Source organism: Lithobates pipiens, unplaced genomic scaffold (assembly GCF_037356315.1).
Source record: "Lithobates pipiens isolate NorthernLeopardFrog02 unplaced genomic scaffold, aLitPip1_a1.2 Scaffold_22, whole genome shotgun sequence".
Taxonomy (NCBI): domain Eukaryota; kingdom Metazoa; phylum Chordata; class Amphibia; order Anura; family Ranidae; genus Lithobates; species Lithobates pipiens.
The window spans coordinates 101,497,561-101,513,612 of record NW_027507784.1 but is presented as its reverse complement, the minus strand read 5'-3'; the positions used below and the strand labels follow the sequence as shown (position 1 = coordinate 101,513,612).

The 16,052-nt window shown below is 41.4% G+C and overlaps 1 protein-coding gene across 4 annotated transcripts in view; it reads left to right on the top strand.

Annotated features, from left to right (window-relative positions):
* The window catches only part of LOC143924007 (neurabin-1-like), a 205,903-nt gene that overhangs the window by 143,452 nt on the left and 46,399 nt on the right, over positions 1–16,052 (top strand). For 3 of the 4 annotated variants that reach the window (XM_077448010.1, XM_077448009.1, XM_077448011.1), the window contains exons 11-15: positions 4,810–4,978; positions 6,558–6,709; positions 8,188–8,518; positions 12,974–13,052; positions 15,147–15,218. In XM_077448010.1, coding sequence (XP_077304136.1) covers positions 4,810–4,978; positions 6,558–6,709; positions 8,188–8,518; positions 12,974–13,052; positions 15,147–15,218 — 803 coding nt within the window. The remainder of the gene's footprint in view (positions 1–4,809; positions 4,979–6,557; positions 6,710–8,187; positions 8,519–12,973; positions 13,053–15,146; positions 15,219–16,052) is intronic. The other variant, XM_077448012.1, reaches the window with a different exon arrangement.

Genomic DNA, 16,052 nt, shown 5'->3' with positions numbered 1-16,052 from the left:
TCTGACAATGCTTTAGTGTGACCCCAGCATCAAATTTGGCCAAATAAAAATGGGTATTATATTGTGCCTGTGTGCAATAAAATTCATTAAAGTTTTTTTTCCCCCCAAGAAATTGCATTTGAAAAAGGCAAATACCGTGTGAAATTGCAAAACCCATCATTGCATTCCTTCGAAAAGAGGGTTCCAAGTAATTTTAAAGCAAAAAAAAGAGATGCTTGCATGTGAGAAGTGTCAGAATTGGCCTGGTAGACAAGTGGTTAAGCTGTCCTACATGGTGATGAGACGGTAGAAAGATTTGTAGGGCAGGGCTTGGTGAGAAGCTCCTACATCACCTAGTGTTGGTGCTTTGATTTCTGGAATGCGCCAGGAGTCTGTCAGGGTGGGTGGGTTTTGGGGGGCTGTTGTAGGTATGTGCAGGTATCTCTAGGTGTGTGTGTTTGTTTGTTTTTTTTGTTTTTTTAACCAGTTCTCCTTTTAAAGGCTTAGTAGTGTTCTAAACTTCATAATGGTTTTGTCAATTTTTCTTTTTTTTTTTTTGTAGTGAGACACTTTTCCGCTAAAAGCCATGCATTGCTGTGCCAATTTTGGAACTGTTTTTCAGAGTTTGAAATTACCAAAGTACAGCAGTTGTGTAGGTGGCAATGTTAATAATTCAAACCACTTCACAACGATGATGGATGATGCGATCAAAATATATTTAAAAACACTCCAGATAGATTCTGGCAGTCTAAAAATAGAAATAATTACACCTCCTAAGTAATAGATTAGAATGACTTTGTACCTCTATTTAAAATAGTGACAGGGGTTTACATAAGACTTTGTGAGGAAACTTCCCACAAGGAGTTCAAGGAAAATACATACTGTATGAAATGTTCATTATTGCTTTGTTTTACTAGTCTGTACATCACTGCATCCTCTTTGAAAAGTAGCTTTTTTTTTTTTTTTTTTTTTTTTTTTTGTGCATTATTTTAAAGGGATTCTAAAAAGTATTTTTTTAAATGATGAAAGTAAAAGGTTACCTTACCTGTAATGTGCAGCAAGATTGCGCAGAGTGATCCCTTACTACTTTGCCGGTACCCCGCCAGCACTGTCTGCTGCTTTTTGCCAGCACCCCAATAGCAAGCCATGCGCTATGGGGGCACCCGTACGGACATGCTCTTGAGCCAGGCTGTGCATCCATAAATGCACACAGCGCTGGTAAGCTAAGCCCCTGCTTCCTTCTTGCAAGAGTTTGACTGCAGTCTGTGTCTCCTGTGAGACCAGAAAGTGGACAAGCGATACTTTAGATGGGACAGTGCTGGATCAGTTGGAGGAGCTAGGTAAGTGTTTAGTGATCAGGGGTGGAGGGCTATATATTATTTTTTTATTTTTTTTATGTGCAACTGTCCATCGCAATTCTCAAGAGCCAGACAGGTCAGAAATTCTAGGCAGAATCAATCCTTTGTTGGCAATCTAGAGCTCCACTTTCCCGTGACCCATTTTCAGCCGACAGCCGGCTAAAGTCCACTGTTGGTTGAGTTCACTCTGCCAGTCCAGACTCTGAAAAGATCCCGTCCATATAGTTGGGATCCGCCCAAAATCCTGAAATGGCACCTGGTACAGCCTCTGCGATTTGCCGAGAGTAAGAGCTGCTTCCTCCTCAGCCCAGCGATCCATTGAGCGCTGAGGGAGCATAGAGCTGGTAACTGACAGTCTCGGCTCTTCTCAGAGTGGAGGGAGAACTAAGCGATCAATGGTGTTTAATCGCTCACTCTCACTGCAGAGCTGACGGACAGATGCAGCACTAGATCAATGCTGCATCCACCTAGAGTATTATTTCTTGTCGTACATCACGGGACACAGAGCCATAGTAGTTACTATGTGGGTTATAGGCCACCTTCAGGTGATGGACACTGGCACACCCTAAGACAGGAAGTTCTCTCCATATATAACCCCTCCCACTACTGGGAGTACCTCAGTTTTTTCGCTCGTGTCTTGGGTATTGGTCATGAGTAAAGATGTGCTGAGCTCCACTGGAGAAATCCTTCCTGGGGTGGGTCTAGCTATGCAGCCGGATCCATTCAAGGTGTCCTTTAGGCCAGATTGAATGGTACCCGGTCCTGTAACGCTTCTCTTTTTAGAGAGCTGGATCCCGGGATCCAGTACTTTGGTATTTTAAAGCCATAAAGTTTTACTGGTGAGGTGCTATTACGAATCCAGGCGTGTTCCCTGAGAGTCCCGGGTTCCTGAAGTTTTGTTAATGGAACCCACCGTGAAGGGTGAAGATTGGGTCTGTTGGTTTTACCACAGAAGACCCTGCGGCGGGAAAGGTAAGTGGAGTTTTCTAAGGAATTTTTTAATTTTCTTATGAAAGGTCTCCTTTGACGTGTAAATGTTGTCATGCCTAAGTGTCACCACTGGAGGCTGTATGGAGCACGTACCTTCTCATGCTTTCCTCAGAGATCATGCTGTCAGGAAGCAGCAGCTTTTTTCCTCTGGCTAGCAGGTCAGACCTCCGGTGAGTTTGGAGGGGGGGGGGGGGGGGGGTTGCCTCCACTAGACACTCCCCACCTGGGCTAAACTCTCCCCCTTCTTCACGGGGAAGGAGAGTGCTAAAATGATCGGCGATGTTGTTTTCTGTGTGCTGGCTGTAAGTTGTGTGCTTTTAAAAACTCATTGTGCTGGCTGTAAGTTGTCAGAGGAACACAAGAGCAAAGAGGGGCATGAAAGAGGTTTGGTGACACAGGAATTTCCTATTGACACATTTATTACTAGCATCAGGCTGAGCATTAATGGCAACGGCAGAGCTGGACTATTGCTCAAGCAGTGGATGCGATCCTTCTGCTAGTACCTCTGCATTTGTCCATGGGGCTATGTTCGGAGGGGGGGGGTAAAACACCTCAAAAAGGGCTTAAGAAGGACGACTTCAGCCACCAAAAAAAAGCCTAGAACCATCTAAAAAAAAAAAAAAAAAAGACCCATGGACCCTACTGCCATGGCCAGACCTCCTCTCGCAAGGTCCGGTATTCCATCCTACCTTACAAACGCTAAATTTAATGGTTTGGCTATGGGGACCCACATTCTGAAGAAGCATGGGCTATCGGGTTCAGTGATGTCTACTCTGGTTAATGCAAGGAAGCCGGCCTCCAGAGTCGTATATTAGAGTCTGGAAGGCATATGTCTCCTGGCGTGAATTCAGGGGTTGGCACCCCAGGAAATATGTCATAGGTAGGATCCCTGACTTTCTACAGATGGGATTAGGAATGAAACTGGCCTTGAGTACTATGAAATGCCAGGTTTCGGCCTTATCAGTCGATGAGGCCGAAACCTTCACACCCTCTGGTTCGTAGCTTTATTCAGGGGTTACCGCGGCTTAATCCTCTGGTTAGGTCACCCCTGAACCCTTGGGACCTGAATTTAGTCCTGTCGGCATTGCAGAAACAGCCTTTTGAGCCGATTACAACATATTCCCTTGGTCCTTTTGACAAGGAAATAAATTTTTCTGGTAGCCATATCTTCTGCAATAAAGCTATCTGCGTTATCCTTGTGAATAATCAAATATGGCTTTTTTCAAGAAAGAGCAGCGAAGGTTGTAGTACGTCCTCATCCTAATTATCGACCTAAGGTAGTGTCAGAGTTTCATTTTAAACCAGGATATTGTTCTACCTTAATTTTTTCCCAGAACCCTGTTCTGCGGAAGAAAGGTCACTACATTCTCTTGATGTGGTGAGAGCAGTCAAAGTAGACTTGAAGGTGACTGCTCAGATTTGTAAAACAGATGTTTTGTTTGTGTTGCCTGAAGGTCCTAAGGACAGGCAGCATCGAAATCTACTATTTCTAAATGGATTTGTCAAGTGATTGTTCAAGCTTATGGTTTAAAGAGGAAAGCTCCGCCTTTTCATATTAAAGCACTCTCCACCAGGGCTGTTAGTACTTCCTGGGCAGTGCATCACCAAGCCTCCATGGCTCAAATCTGTAAGGCCGCAACTTGGTCTTCAATCCATATATTTACCAGATTCTATCAAGTAGATGTAAACAGTCATGAGTATATCGCCTTTGGGCGCAGTGTATGGCAGGCAGCAGTATAAGTCCTCTAGTCTCTTGGTGCCCTATGTTTGTTGTGTCTCTTCAGTTGGCATTGCTAAGGGACATCCCACATAGTAACTACTATGGCTCTGTGTCCGTGATGTACAATAAGAAAATTAATCAATTTAATTTAGGAATTAAAGAAATTTTTATTACAGCTTACCTGTAAAATCCTTTCTTTGAAGTACATCACGGGATACAGAGGTCCCTCCCTTCTTTCTGGTATACATGGGTATTGCTTTGCTGCAAAAACTGATGTACTCCCAGTAGTGGGAGGGGTTATATAGGGAGTGAACTTCCTGTCTTAAGGTGTGCCAGTGTCCGTCACCTGAAGGTGGCCTATAACCCACATAGTAATTACTATGGCTCTGTGTCACATGATGTACTTCAAAGAAAATGAATTTTTACAGGTAAGCTGTTAAAAAAAATAAAATAAAATATAGCATTTTTATAAGTCCATACTTTTCTTTTAAGCCTTAGAGAAAGGTGGTTGGGGATAGAGCTTCATGTTGACCTGGCTTAGTATACAGTCTATGCCTGAAATCCATGAGCACCACAATAATGCATAAATTATAGTGACGTTTATTGCAGGCACCACTTGAGTAGAATTGTTTGCTTAGCCAGGTTGAGGTTTTGGGACTAGTCTCACTCTTTAGCTGGTGCTGCTGGAATTCTTGCATGAATGTCCTTTATGTGCCTAATCATTATCTGCAAGATTATGTAATAAGTAAAGCTTTTTAATAGATTTCAGATCTCGAGAGCAGACTCTGTGCATACGAGTATACTCTGCAGGTGGTCCCCCAAAGTAAAGATGGTGATAATGAAAATGAGGAACATGCAGGCGCAGCTGCAGAGGAGACCTCAGAAGATCTGGAGACAGAGGGCTATACACTTCTAGAAAGTTCTGTGTCTGGTAAATATCATTTTTATAAAAAATAAAAAAAAAATCAGTTATATATTTTATAAAAGAACATAACAGAAGTATGACCATTTTGTATGAAGACTGCCAAGAATTTTTACAGTAGACCTTCTTTAAGAAATACAGAATTCTTGACTTCCTCCCAGTCATGAGGGGGATACATAGATCCTCCATAATTTTATGACCACTGACAGCTTAAGTGAATAACGTTAATTATCTCGTTAAAATGTCATCTAAAAGTCAGTGGAATATGTTTGACTGCAAGTAAACATGTTGTTCCTGAAGTTGATGTGTTGAAAGCAGAAAAAAATAAGCATAGTAGTTTGTATGTGGGGCTGCAGACCAGTCAGGGTGCCCATGATGACCCATGTCCACAGCCAAAATAGCCTAAAAGGGGCACTTGAGCATCAGAACGGAACAGTGGATCAATGGAAGAAGGTGGCCAGGTCTGCTTAATCACATTTTCCTTTTGCATCATGTGGATGGCTCGGTGCATGTGCATCGCTTACCTGGGAAAGTTCCATAGCTATTCTGACAATTATTTTAGATCTAGTACATTGAGTCAGTATTTTGGAACAAGTGTGAAGATCTGGAGTTGTGATTGCTTTGTTATAGGTCAGTGTCTCAGAATACTGAAGCTAGAGACAGGCAGTCTACTAGCATTTTCCAGATCACCCATAGTAGTTCTGATATCTTGCTCATGGTCTGTTTTCTTGATATCTTGCATAAGCATTCATGCACTTCATTATCCCCCCACATGCACTAGTTTGGGGGGTTTTTTTTTTCTTGTTTTTTTCCTTTTTCTGTTTCATTACAACCTGGAATCAAATTTGGGCACAGTTTTGGCTCTTTATATTTCATACTTTGCCTGAACGTCCGCTTCAAAGACGACCTCCGGGAAAAAAAATGCCCAGTGGGGCTGTGCCTGCACTGCATGGGTTAACTGCTTGTTGTGTTTTTTTTTTTTTTTTTTTTTTTGTCTAGGGGTGAGGAGCGCGGAGATATACTCATCTAGTGTGCCGCTCCTGCACGCTAGCGGTCTTGTGCAAAGACTCTTCCTGGCATCTTCACACACTGACGGATGTGAGAATGGCAGGAACAGCCCACTGCTGGATGGGGGTGGGCGCTGTTTCTAGAGGCTCTAAGGATGGGTATACCCTATCCTTTGATCACTTTCCTGTGCGCCCCTGGACAAAACAAGCCGCTCCACCTCATGGGGAAAACTTTTTTTTCTGGAGTTCTGCTTTTAGGTTTATGCTAAATATTTAGGCAATTGTACAAGAGAGTTGCCCGAAAATACACAGGTTTCATGTGTGATTTTTTTTTTTTTTTTATGCCTAAATACAAATCCAAAACATGCCAGGGTAAGAACTTTTATAGCTGCAATTTTTTTTTTTTTTGCAGTGAGACTCTGGGCTTTGTATTTTGATTGGCATGGATGGTGAGTGGGTTGCCCTTGATTATGTGTTTACTTTTGCTCTCAGTTTGACACAGAACACAGCATTCACGGTGATTAAACCTGATTAAAACAACGCATGTGTTAGACTTGACTTAGTCTGTGTCCTGCTTGTAGATTTTGATGCATGTGTGGGAGAAATCCAACGCTTGGACACCAGTGCACACAAAGCCAAAGCTCAGCTTGCACTTAAAGTGAAACGCCAGCGGCCATCCCGGCACAAAATCAAAGAGCCTTTGACTGCTGAAGGGAAAATCTCCTATACAGAGGTATGTACTATGATTTTTCATTTGATGAATTATGCGCTTACTGAAAACTATCCATTAGGATCAAGCTTTAAAAAAGAAAAAAAACTTGGCAAAATAGTTAATTTCCTACTCCAGTTATTTCTGTTCAAGTCACCACAGCAGAAACAACTCATTTACAGTCCTCTTTGGGCTTGCCAGCCTAAACTTACTGCCCTATGGTGGTCAGAAGACTTGTCAGTCAGTGCAGTGGTCAAATGCCACTAGAGATGCACAGAACTTCCAGAAGGGAAACTTTCTTTCAATTTCCTCATACCTCACAGTACCTAATGTCGCTTTTCACACTGGAAAAGCTGCTTCTCCACCATTTCTGTAGAGTATCTGATTGTTCTCACTATAATCGATGCTAACTGCAAAAATGAACACCAAAGAGCTGTACACACACTGTTGTGCATACTGTATGGTTTGAGCCGCCACCATTTTATCACCCATTGTAAGTGGAATAAGCCACCCAAAAATCACCCATGTGCTTCTGCCCTTAAAGCTGTTACTGTTGGCAGGCAGACTTTGTTATCTAGAAGGGACATGCAATGTCACATTTTTTTGTGGTATATCTAAGCATCGGGGTCAGGTGGTTAGGTGTTTTTTTTTTTTTTTTTTCCCCATAGTTACACAGCCATATATTAACACTGGGGTTGTGCTAACTTATGTTTTTTTGGTTGTAGATTGTTTCCGTAATGTAGAGCAGAAGTATTATGGCCCGGCTGCGTTATTCATTCAGAGATCTGTGAATGAGGAAACTAAGTACCGACATCCTTTGTGGCTGTCGGCTTGTAGCTCTCAATGAACTACCATGATGCTGTTGAGTGCTTTAGGTAATTCATTCTCTCTTCCTGTATCTGCCTGGTCATACAAGGTACAAGCAGACAGATAGTGACAAGTCTGCATGACTCCTGCATGGCAACCACAATCTGCTAGTCACGGGTGCAATGCTTTTTTAAAATCTTATATAATACTTTTTTTTTTTTTTCCCTGCAAAAGGTGAACTTATCCTTTAAAGACTAGTTAGGTTTATCTTGGAACCCTACTGTGACGAAGAAGCTGGTGTAATGCAGATCTGTGTGACAGATAACTGTCGGGACTCATGGGCCCACAAAAACATGAGCCTGAGCTGTTCTGTGTATCTTCAAGATTCATTAGTGGGCAGCAGACAAAGCTGCAGACAGTGCTAACCTGACATTTACATAATGCAAATTTTTGGGTACATACATTTTTTTAATTTTGTATTGTCACAGAATTGTTTTCTTAAGTAAATATATTTGTAATTGAAAGTTACAATGGAAGTCTGCCAGTGCAATATTTTTTTTCTAAGGTAGTCATATTTAAACATACTAAAAGGATGTGTTGTATTATAGTGAATAATTGGTACTAGCACAATGTTGCGAGCCAATACCTGGGTGCTCTAAAGAAAAAGTGTGTGTGTGTGTGTGTTCTTTCTACAGGAGGAAGATATTGAAGATGCAATTCTGGTAGAAACAGTGAGCCCTTGTGAGAAAGTAAGAGAAGAGACAGAAGAGCGGCTGGTGTTGGCAGCTGCCCAGGATGATGATCAAAGGACTGAAAAGCCCCGAGCAGCTGAGAGTTTAGGTACTCTCTTGGAGCCAATCCCCTCCATTTCCACTTCCTCTTCCCCAGCACACAGGACTAACACTGAAACCATTCTAACCTCCAGTCAGTCTCCCACTGAGGAAGGGCTAGCTCAGAGTTCCTCAGGTGGATACACTAGGAATACCAAAGTGAGAGAATCTAAAGGCAAAGGCAAAGTCGCCAAAGGTAAGCTTAGGTATTTAAGTCTGTGTTCTGAAAAAAGGTGGCAATAAGATCTAAAGAGAAGCTCAGTTTTTTTTATTTTTTTTTTCTCCATAAGTATGATTCAAGGTCAGAGGATCTCTACTGAAGAGTAATAGTATGCAGCTTGTATCAGGTGGCAACTCTCTACTACAGAGTTTGTTTCCATATGCAGACCAAATACGTCAGTGCTTTTGTTTATTCACCCTGCAAACTGCACAGTCAAAGTATATTTGACTGAACTGCAGGACGTATGACAATTGACAGGGTACCTCTCATGTACCTCTCTGCTGTGCCCTTGTACAAGAGAGGAAATACAGATTTTACAGCAGACTCTATTCAAACATATTTGTAATGTTTGACAGGTCCAGCACTATATTAAAGGGCAGCTCATTAAAAGAAGACTTAAAACCTAAGTTTGTCTTTTCTGACGTAAAATGAAGTGAGTGCATGTTCTATTTATTTCAAGTAGCTGAATGCATGCATCCTATATACAACAAATTGGGCCATTAACAACATCTCAATAACTCCGCTAACAGGTTTACATTTATCGGCTCCCTTACTAATCAGAATGTCAATGTCTCTTTTTCTTAAAACATACAGTATTTTTCATCACAAGAAGGGGGGGATTTTTCTTTTTTGGAGATAATTAACCCCAGTTTAAGAATGCAGTGAGCACCTTTTTTTTATTTATTTATTTATTTTTTTATTTTTTTTTTTAAATAGGCTTTGGTTTAAAAAAAAAAAAAAGAAAAAAAAAAAAACGCACTGGCATTTTAATCCTGAGTAGATTTCCAAGGGTTTCAACCTGTAGATTCTCAAACCTTGGATTTCAGCAGAAAAATCGTCCTTGGCTCAGCGTTCCTGATATAACTACACTGTTTCCCTGAAAATAAGACCTAGTGTGATTGTCGGTGATGGCTGCAATATAAGCCCTACCCCCCAAATAAGACCTAGTTAAAGTCCTTGTAGGTCTTCTTTTCAGGGTAGTAAGTTTCGGGGAAACAGGGTAGGGCTTATTTGGGGTGGGTAAGGCTTATATTGCAGCCATCACTGACAATCATGCTAGGTCTTATTTTTCGGGGAAACAGGGTATCACCAAGTCTAGATGAACGTAAAGTGGAATTCCTGTAACAATTTCCCCTCCCCCTAACCTGCCTACCCTATGCAAAAAGGTCTAATTGCCTTTTTTTTAATTCCACTGGACATGCGATCCGCAGCTCCAGTTTGCATAGCGGGAAGTGCTTGTCAACACCTGGGAAGTCCCAGAGCCATGATGTCACCCATAGGCTCCTATAGCCCAGCTGTTGGTGTTCCTTTTCCCCTGAAGCTGCTGCTTCCTGACGTAGGGGAGACAGAGTTGTGTGATTATGCTGACTAGAGCAAACTGAAAAAGGTAGGTATACGGTGGCAAAAATATTTGATCCCCTTGCATATTTTGTAGTAGTTTGTTTTGTAAGTTTGCATACTTACAAAGAAATGAAGGATCTATAATTGTTATCATAGATGTATTTAAAAGGATAGAATATGAACCAAAATTCCAGAAAAAACACACAATACAAATGTTATTGATTTGCAGGTCAGTGAGTAAAACGTATTTGATCCCCTACCAACCAATAATAACTCTGGCTCCCACAGACTGGCCACAGCTGATGTGGTACACAAGGTTGGTCCTGTCAAATTTAAGAAGGTGCTCCAACTACTCGTTTTATCTGTATAAAAGACACCGGTCCACCTGTGACACCTTTCTTCTGTTCAAACCTCGCCATCATGGGCAAGACCAAAGAGCTGTCAAAGGACATCAGGGACAAGATTGTAGACTTGCATACGTCTGGAATGGGCTACAAGACCATCAGCAAGAAGCTTGGTGAGAAGGCGATAACTGGTGGAGCGATTATTTGAAAAAGGGAAGAAATACGAAATAACCATCAATCGCCCTCTGTCTGGAGCTTCATGCACGATATTTGCCTCATGGGGCAAGGATGATCATTAGACAAGTAAGGGATCAGCCCAGAACTACACGAGAGGAACTTGTGAATGATTTCAAGGCAGTTGGGACCATAGTTTCCAAACAAACCATTGGTAACAATACCAATGGTAATGAAATCCTGGAGCGCCCGCAAGGTCCCCCTCAAGAAGGCACATGTACAGGCCCATCTGAAGTTTGCCAGTGAACATCTAAATGATTCATAGAAGGATTGGGAGAAAATGCTGTGGTCAGATGAGACCAGAATTGAACTCTTTGGCATTAACTTGACATTCCATGTTTGGAGGAAGGAAAATGTGAACTATGACTCTAAGAACACCATCCCTACAGTCAAACACGGAGGTGGAAACCTTATGTTTTGGGGCTGTTTCTCTGATGGACAGGCTGACTTTGCCGCATTGAGGAGCCAATTGACCATTGGACATGTTATGAAAAATCTTGGATGAGAACCTTCTTCCCTCAGCCAGAACACTGAAGATTAGTCTTCCAGCATGACAATGACCCAAACCATACTGCCAAGGCAACAAAGGAGTGGCTCAAGAAGAAACACATTAAGGTCATGGATCCTATAGAAAAATGATGGCAGGAGCTGAAACTTCGAGCTACCAAGCGAAAACCAAGAAACCGTAAGTATTGGACCAAAATCCCCTCATGAGATGTGTGCAAACCTGGTCACCAACTATAAGACATCTTACCTCTGTGCTTGCCAACAAGGGTTTCTCCACCAAGTACTAAGTCATGTTTTGCTTGGGGATTAAATACTTATTTTATTCACTGAACTGTAACTCCATTTATAACACGTGTATCATGTTTTTTATGGATTTTTGGTTGATGTTCTGTCTTTTAAAATACACCTATGATAAATTATAGACTCTTAGTTTCTTTGTAAGTGGGCAAATTACAATCCGCCGGGGTTAAAATAATTTCTCCACTGTACATATTTTTTTAACATGGGGTAGGTAGGATAGGTAGCAGGAGTGGGGAAGGGACATTTATGATATTTGGTGTTAGGCAGGAATTCCACTTCCACTAAGCTTGCCGTACATGTAGGGAATTATGTCTGGTTCCAGTTGAAGGCAGGAGATATTTTTCCATCCATACTGTTTCTTATGTATGGGGAATTCAAGTGATCTCTTTTAAGCCCTGTGGGTTGAATTAGAGAAAAGTATGGGTTTGTGTTTTTTTTATTTTTTTATTATTATTTATACTTGGGTGGATGCAGCATTTGTCCTCCGATGCTTCTCCACTGAGAACCGAGCAATCAAACCCCTCCGATCGCTCAGTTCTGACAGCTCCCCGAGCAGAGAGCTGCTGACTGTCAATCAGCAGCTCTGCTCCCTCCTCACTCATTGGAGTACTGGGCTGTCTGCTGAAAATGGATCACAGGAGTGAAAAACAAATTACACTCCTGTGATTCATAATGAGTCCAGCCAAATGAGCTTTGGCTGGACTTCTTCTTTTAACAAAAGTCCTGCAGTGTACAGTCAGCTTTAAATGGAGCAGGCTGCACATCTCCGCTAGCAGCAGTATTTAGTGATTATATAGGGGAAGTATCAAAGCGCAATACCTCTATGGTCAAAGGGTAGGGTAGAGTTAAAGTATAAGACCAGCCATAAACTTTTGATGGTAGTGGAGTGCATAGGCCTTATCTGCCTGTCAAAGAGAAGGGGGGAATAGATGGGAGAGGGCCAGCTTTACTGCTAGCTCCTCATGATAATAACTAATATGTAAATGCTCATCTAGGAGTGGCAGTGGCGGCACATGTTTAGCAGCCTTCTTGGAAACCTGATGTCCCAAATGTATGAGCATTAGGGAGTTGTTAAGAGGTCGGGTCTAGTTTAGTGCAATGTCCACTTGGTGTGTATTGTACCTGCCAAGTTCCAAGATGAACTTGAAACCAAAGCAACTAGAACATGGACTGGTTGCTAAAGGACTGGCTCCGTCTAGGAGTTCATGTAGCCAGAGCATCATAAATTGACTTTTGGGACCAACATTTCTAGGATATCTTTATTCTTGTTGGAGCTAGTATGTTCTACATTAACGTGTTCCCACCTTGTTATAGACTTAACCTGAATAAGCAACAGATCTCCACAAGGGCACAGGTTGGGTAGATCCAAAACTGCCATGTCTTTCAGCATCTTCTACACAAGACGTTATCTACTACTGTCTTAATTTTGCAGCAACGTTTTTACGAAAAGCTGAAGTTGACCACCTCTTTCTGACCATGTAGTTGTAGGAAGGTCCAAGGAGGATTGTTTTCTTTTGTAGCTTGGTGGGGAGAAACTTTCTCTCACTTTGTGTAGTGAATTTGTCTGGATTGCAAATGATCGATTGTACAGAATACAGAAGATGTAGACCTGAGTAGTGTTTGGATGACCCATCTGTTCTCGTGCAGAAATATAATTTCAATTTGCTGTCAGTTTTGTTGATGTAAGCCTTGTTTGATCACATAGAGGAGAAGAGAAGTGAAGACAAAACCACTGACGCAAATGAAGCCACTGGGAAGCACAAGAGGAGGTTTCCTGATTTTGGGTAAGAGCGTTCCTCAGCCCCTTATTCTTGTGAATCCAAAAAATGCTCACCTGCCTTTTTGGGTGGTATGCTTTGAGGCTTACTATGCTTTCCTTTAAGCTGACATTGGTTGAGCACCAATATGCTTTGCTGTCCCCTCAGGACTGAGTATCCTTATGAATGCCTGCAAAACCAACAACAAAGAGGGTGCACCGACCCTAGTGCCTTACCACTATGCAGTTTTTATTGAGTGATTTAAAAACAGTATAATCAAACGTATGCTACAAGTAAGCATGCCATAAAAAGCAAACGGGATCGCCTCCAGATCCACAGCACACTGATGACATGGGAAGGCCAAACGGCATCCATAATGGATTTCCCCTCTAACTGTTCTGGGGACAGCCAAAAACTTGGGATTTTTCTTTCACGTTCGATTTAGTTCATAACCAAAAAGAGAACAAATGGAGAGGGTGAATCTCCCTAATAGGGGCATAGACAGCAATAAAAGCCAAGACAGGTTTTCTAATCCCTCTCCACTCTGTCCAAAACAAAAAGCCTATTTAATGATCAGGATAGCTCATTGGTTAACACTTGTGCTTTGCTTCACAGCTGTCCTTCGAGTAGATTACTCTATAACAGGGATATGCAATTAGCGGACCTCCAGATGTTGCAAAACTATAAGTCCCATCACGCCTCTGCCTCTGGGTGTCATGCTTGTGGCTGTCAGTCTTGCTATGCCTCATGGGACTTGTAGTTCTGCAACAGCTGGAGGTCTGCTAATTGCATATCCCTGCTCTATAACCTCTCATTTTTACCTCCACCAGATGTACGTGGTGTTCCTCAAAGTCAAAAACCTAATTAGTAGGTTAATTTGTTTCTTCCCAAATTATCACTGAAATCTGTCTGCTTTTGTAATGGAAAAACTACACTAAGTAGATCTAAACCAGAACTGAAAAATGTAGTTTGCTAAAGCACTGTATCGTAAACAATTTTTTTTTTTTTCTAAAGTATAGGTTTTTGTTGTTGTTTTTTTTTTTATTTATTTTTTTTACGTCTCTGTGCTGCTCATCTCCTGCAGCTTTTTCGACCACTTCCTTTCTATATACATGAGCTCCAGCATAGGCACACCATTGCTGTGGGAAAACTTCCAGATAGTAAAAGTGGACTGTGCCTGTAGGGGGGGTGTGTGTTGGCGCACCTGCTTGTAGTCTTAAGCAGTGGCGCATGTTATGGTGACAACACAAGATCACATTTAGGGGACAGCTGTCACCCCATAAACAAGACATGCCTGAAAGAGAATTGCATGGCAGGATTATCAGGTATGCGTTTATTGAAAGCTGCAGATTGGATTATGCCTAGGTTCACACACGCACGGTGCGGGAAAACGCAGCAATCCTTGCTCCTTTCCCACACTGCATTGCAATCACACTGTGTTTGTGATCTGCTGTAGGTGTCGATACAAATTTAATGACACCCCCAAAAGGATCACTTGTGCAGTGTGGTTTTCTCACACCGGATCACATGGTACAAAATGACCGTGCGATGCGGCTCCAAAAAAGGTGTCTGCACATCGCACTACACTGGATTGCCCAGGAATGCAGTGTGATGTGTGGGCTAGTGTGAACCATGACTGAAGCACAACCTTTGAAATTACGTTAACATGTTAGAACTTATGTGAGATTTTATTATTTGGGTTCGATTTGCTTTAAGTACCACGAGTGCAAGGAATGAAGTGAATTGTAAAGCATGTTTATGTAAATCATTGTTTTGGTGATCTATAAATGGGGAATATAGGGAGTAATTTAAGAGCAACCTATAGTTTTGTAAAGAACATTATTTATTTATTTTTTTGGTTTGAATAATGCGAGTTCTCCATAAGCGGTCATCCCCTTTTTAAGAGTTTTACAAAGAATATTTTTAAAACCATCATAAAGAATGGAGTCTTCCAATCATTTAAGAATGTCCTCATATTTATATAATTCAGTATGTATTAACAGATGAGAGAGGCATATTTACAGCTGCCTACAATTGAAGAGCGTGAATAGCATTATGTGACCCCAGGATAAATCGGAGGTTACATAAAAGTGTTTCATAAGTCTAATTTTGTTTCTTTAGGGGACTGCGAAAGTCTGGAGGCAAAGGCAAAAAACTGGACCGGGATAGCCAGAGAGGATCCTTGGACAGTCGGTAAATCTTTTGTTTGCGTTTTTTTTTTTTTTTTTTTTTTTATCATTTTTTTTTATAACTTCAGCAAATTTTAAATATTTATAAGGTTAGGACATTATTTAACTTTGCTTCTTACAACGTTAAATGTTAGTTTTGTGTGGGATGAATTAATAAGATGATCTGCTAGCTGTTATTGACCTAAAATCATATAATACCAGCCCTATGATATTACTACTATTCATTTCTCCAACGCTTTAGAAAATAAAGGGAGACTGTATAGTTTTAATACATCTCAAGACAAGTGGGTTGGAGGGGGACCCTGCTCAAGGGAGCTTACATTCTGTTGTAGAGTTTGCAAGGAGTCCAGAAATGTGATAATACAAGGTCATGGATATTGCTGCCAGAGTGAATATTATTTATTATTCGGGATTTATATAGTGTCAACAGTTTACGCAGCACTTTACAATATAAAAAGGAGACAATACAAGAGGATTAAGAGGGCCCTGCTCAGAAGAGCTTACGATCTAATAGGGTGGGCAAGTGGTACAAAAGGTTGTAACTGTGGGGAATGAGCTGATGGGAGTGGTAAAAAATTTGTTGGAGGCGTTGGAATGTGTAGCCATGGTGTTGAGTCAAAAGATCAAAAGTTGAGGTTAGAGAATTTGAATTTTAGCTGGGGTGTTAGCATTAATAGGGACATTGAAGTCACCAAGAATGATAGTGTTTCAGAGGAGAGAAAGTATGGTATCTGGCAAAGAAGTAATCAAGGAAGCATGACACCGGCAAAAGAAGAAATTAATGTGCAAAGACAAATACAGTTAGATTGAAATGATGAGAGGAATAGAGAGAGGTTAA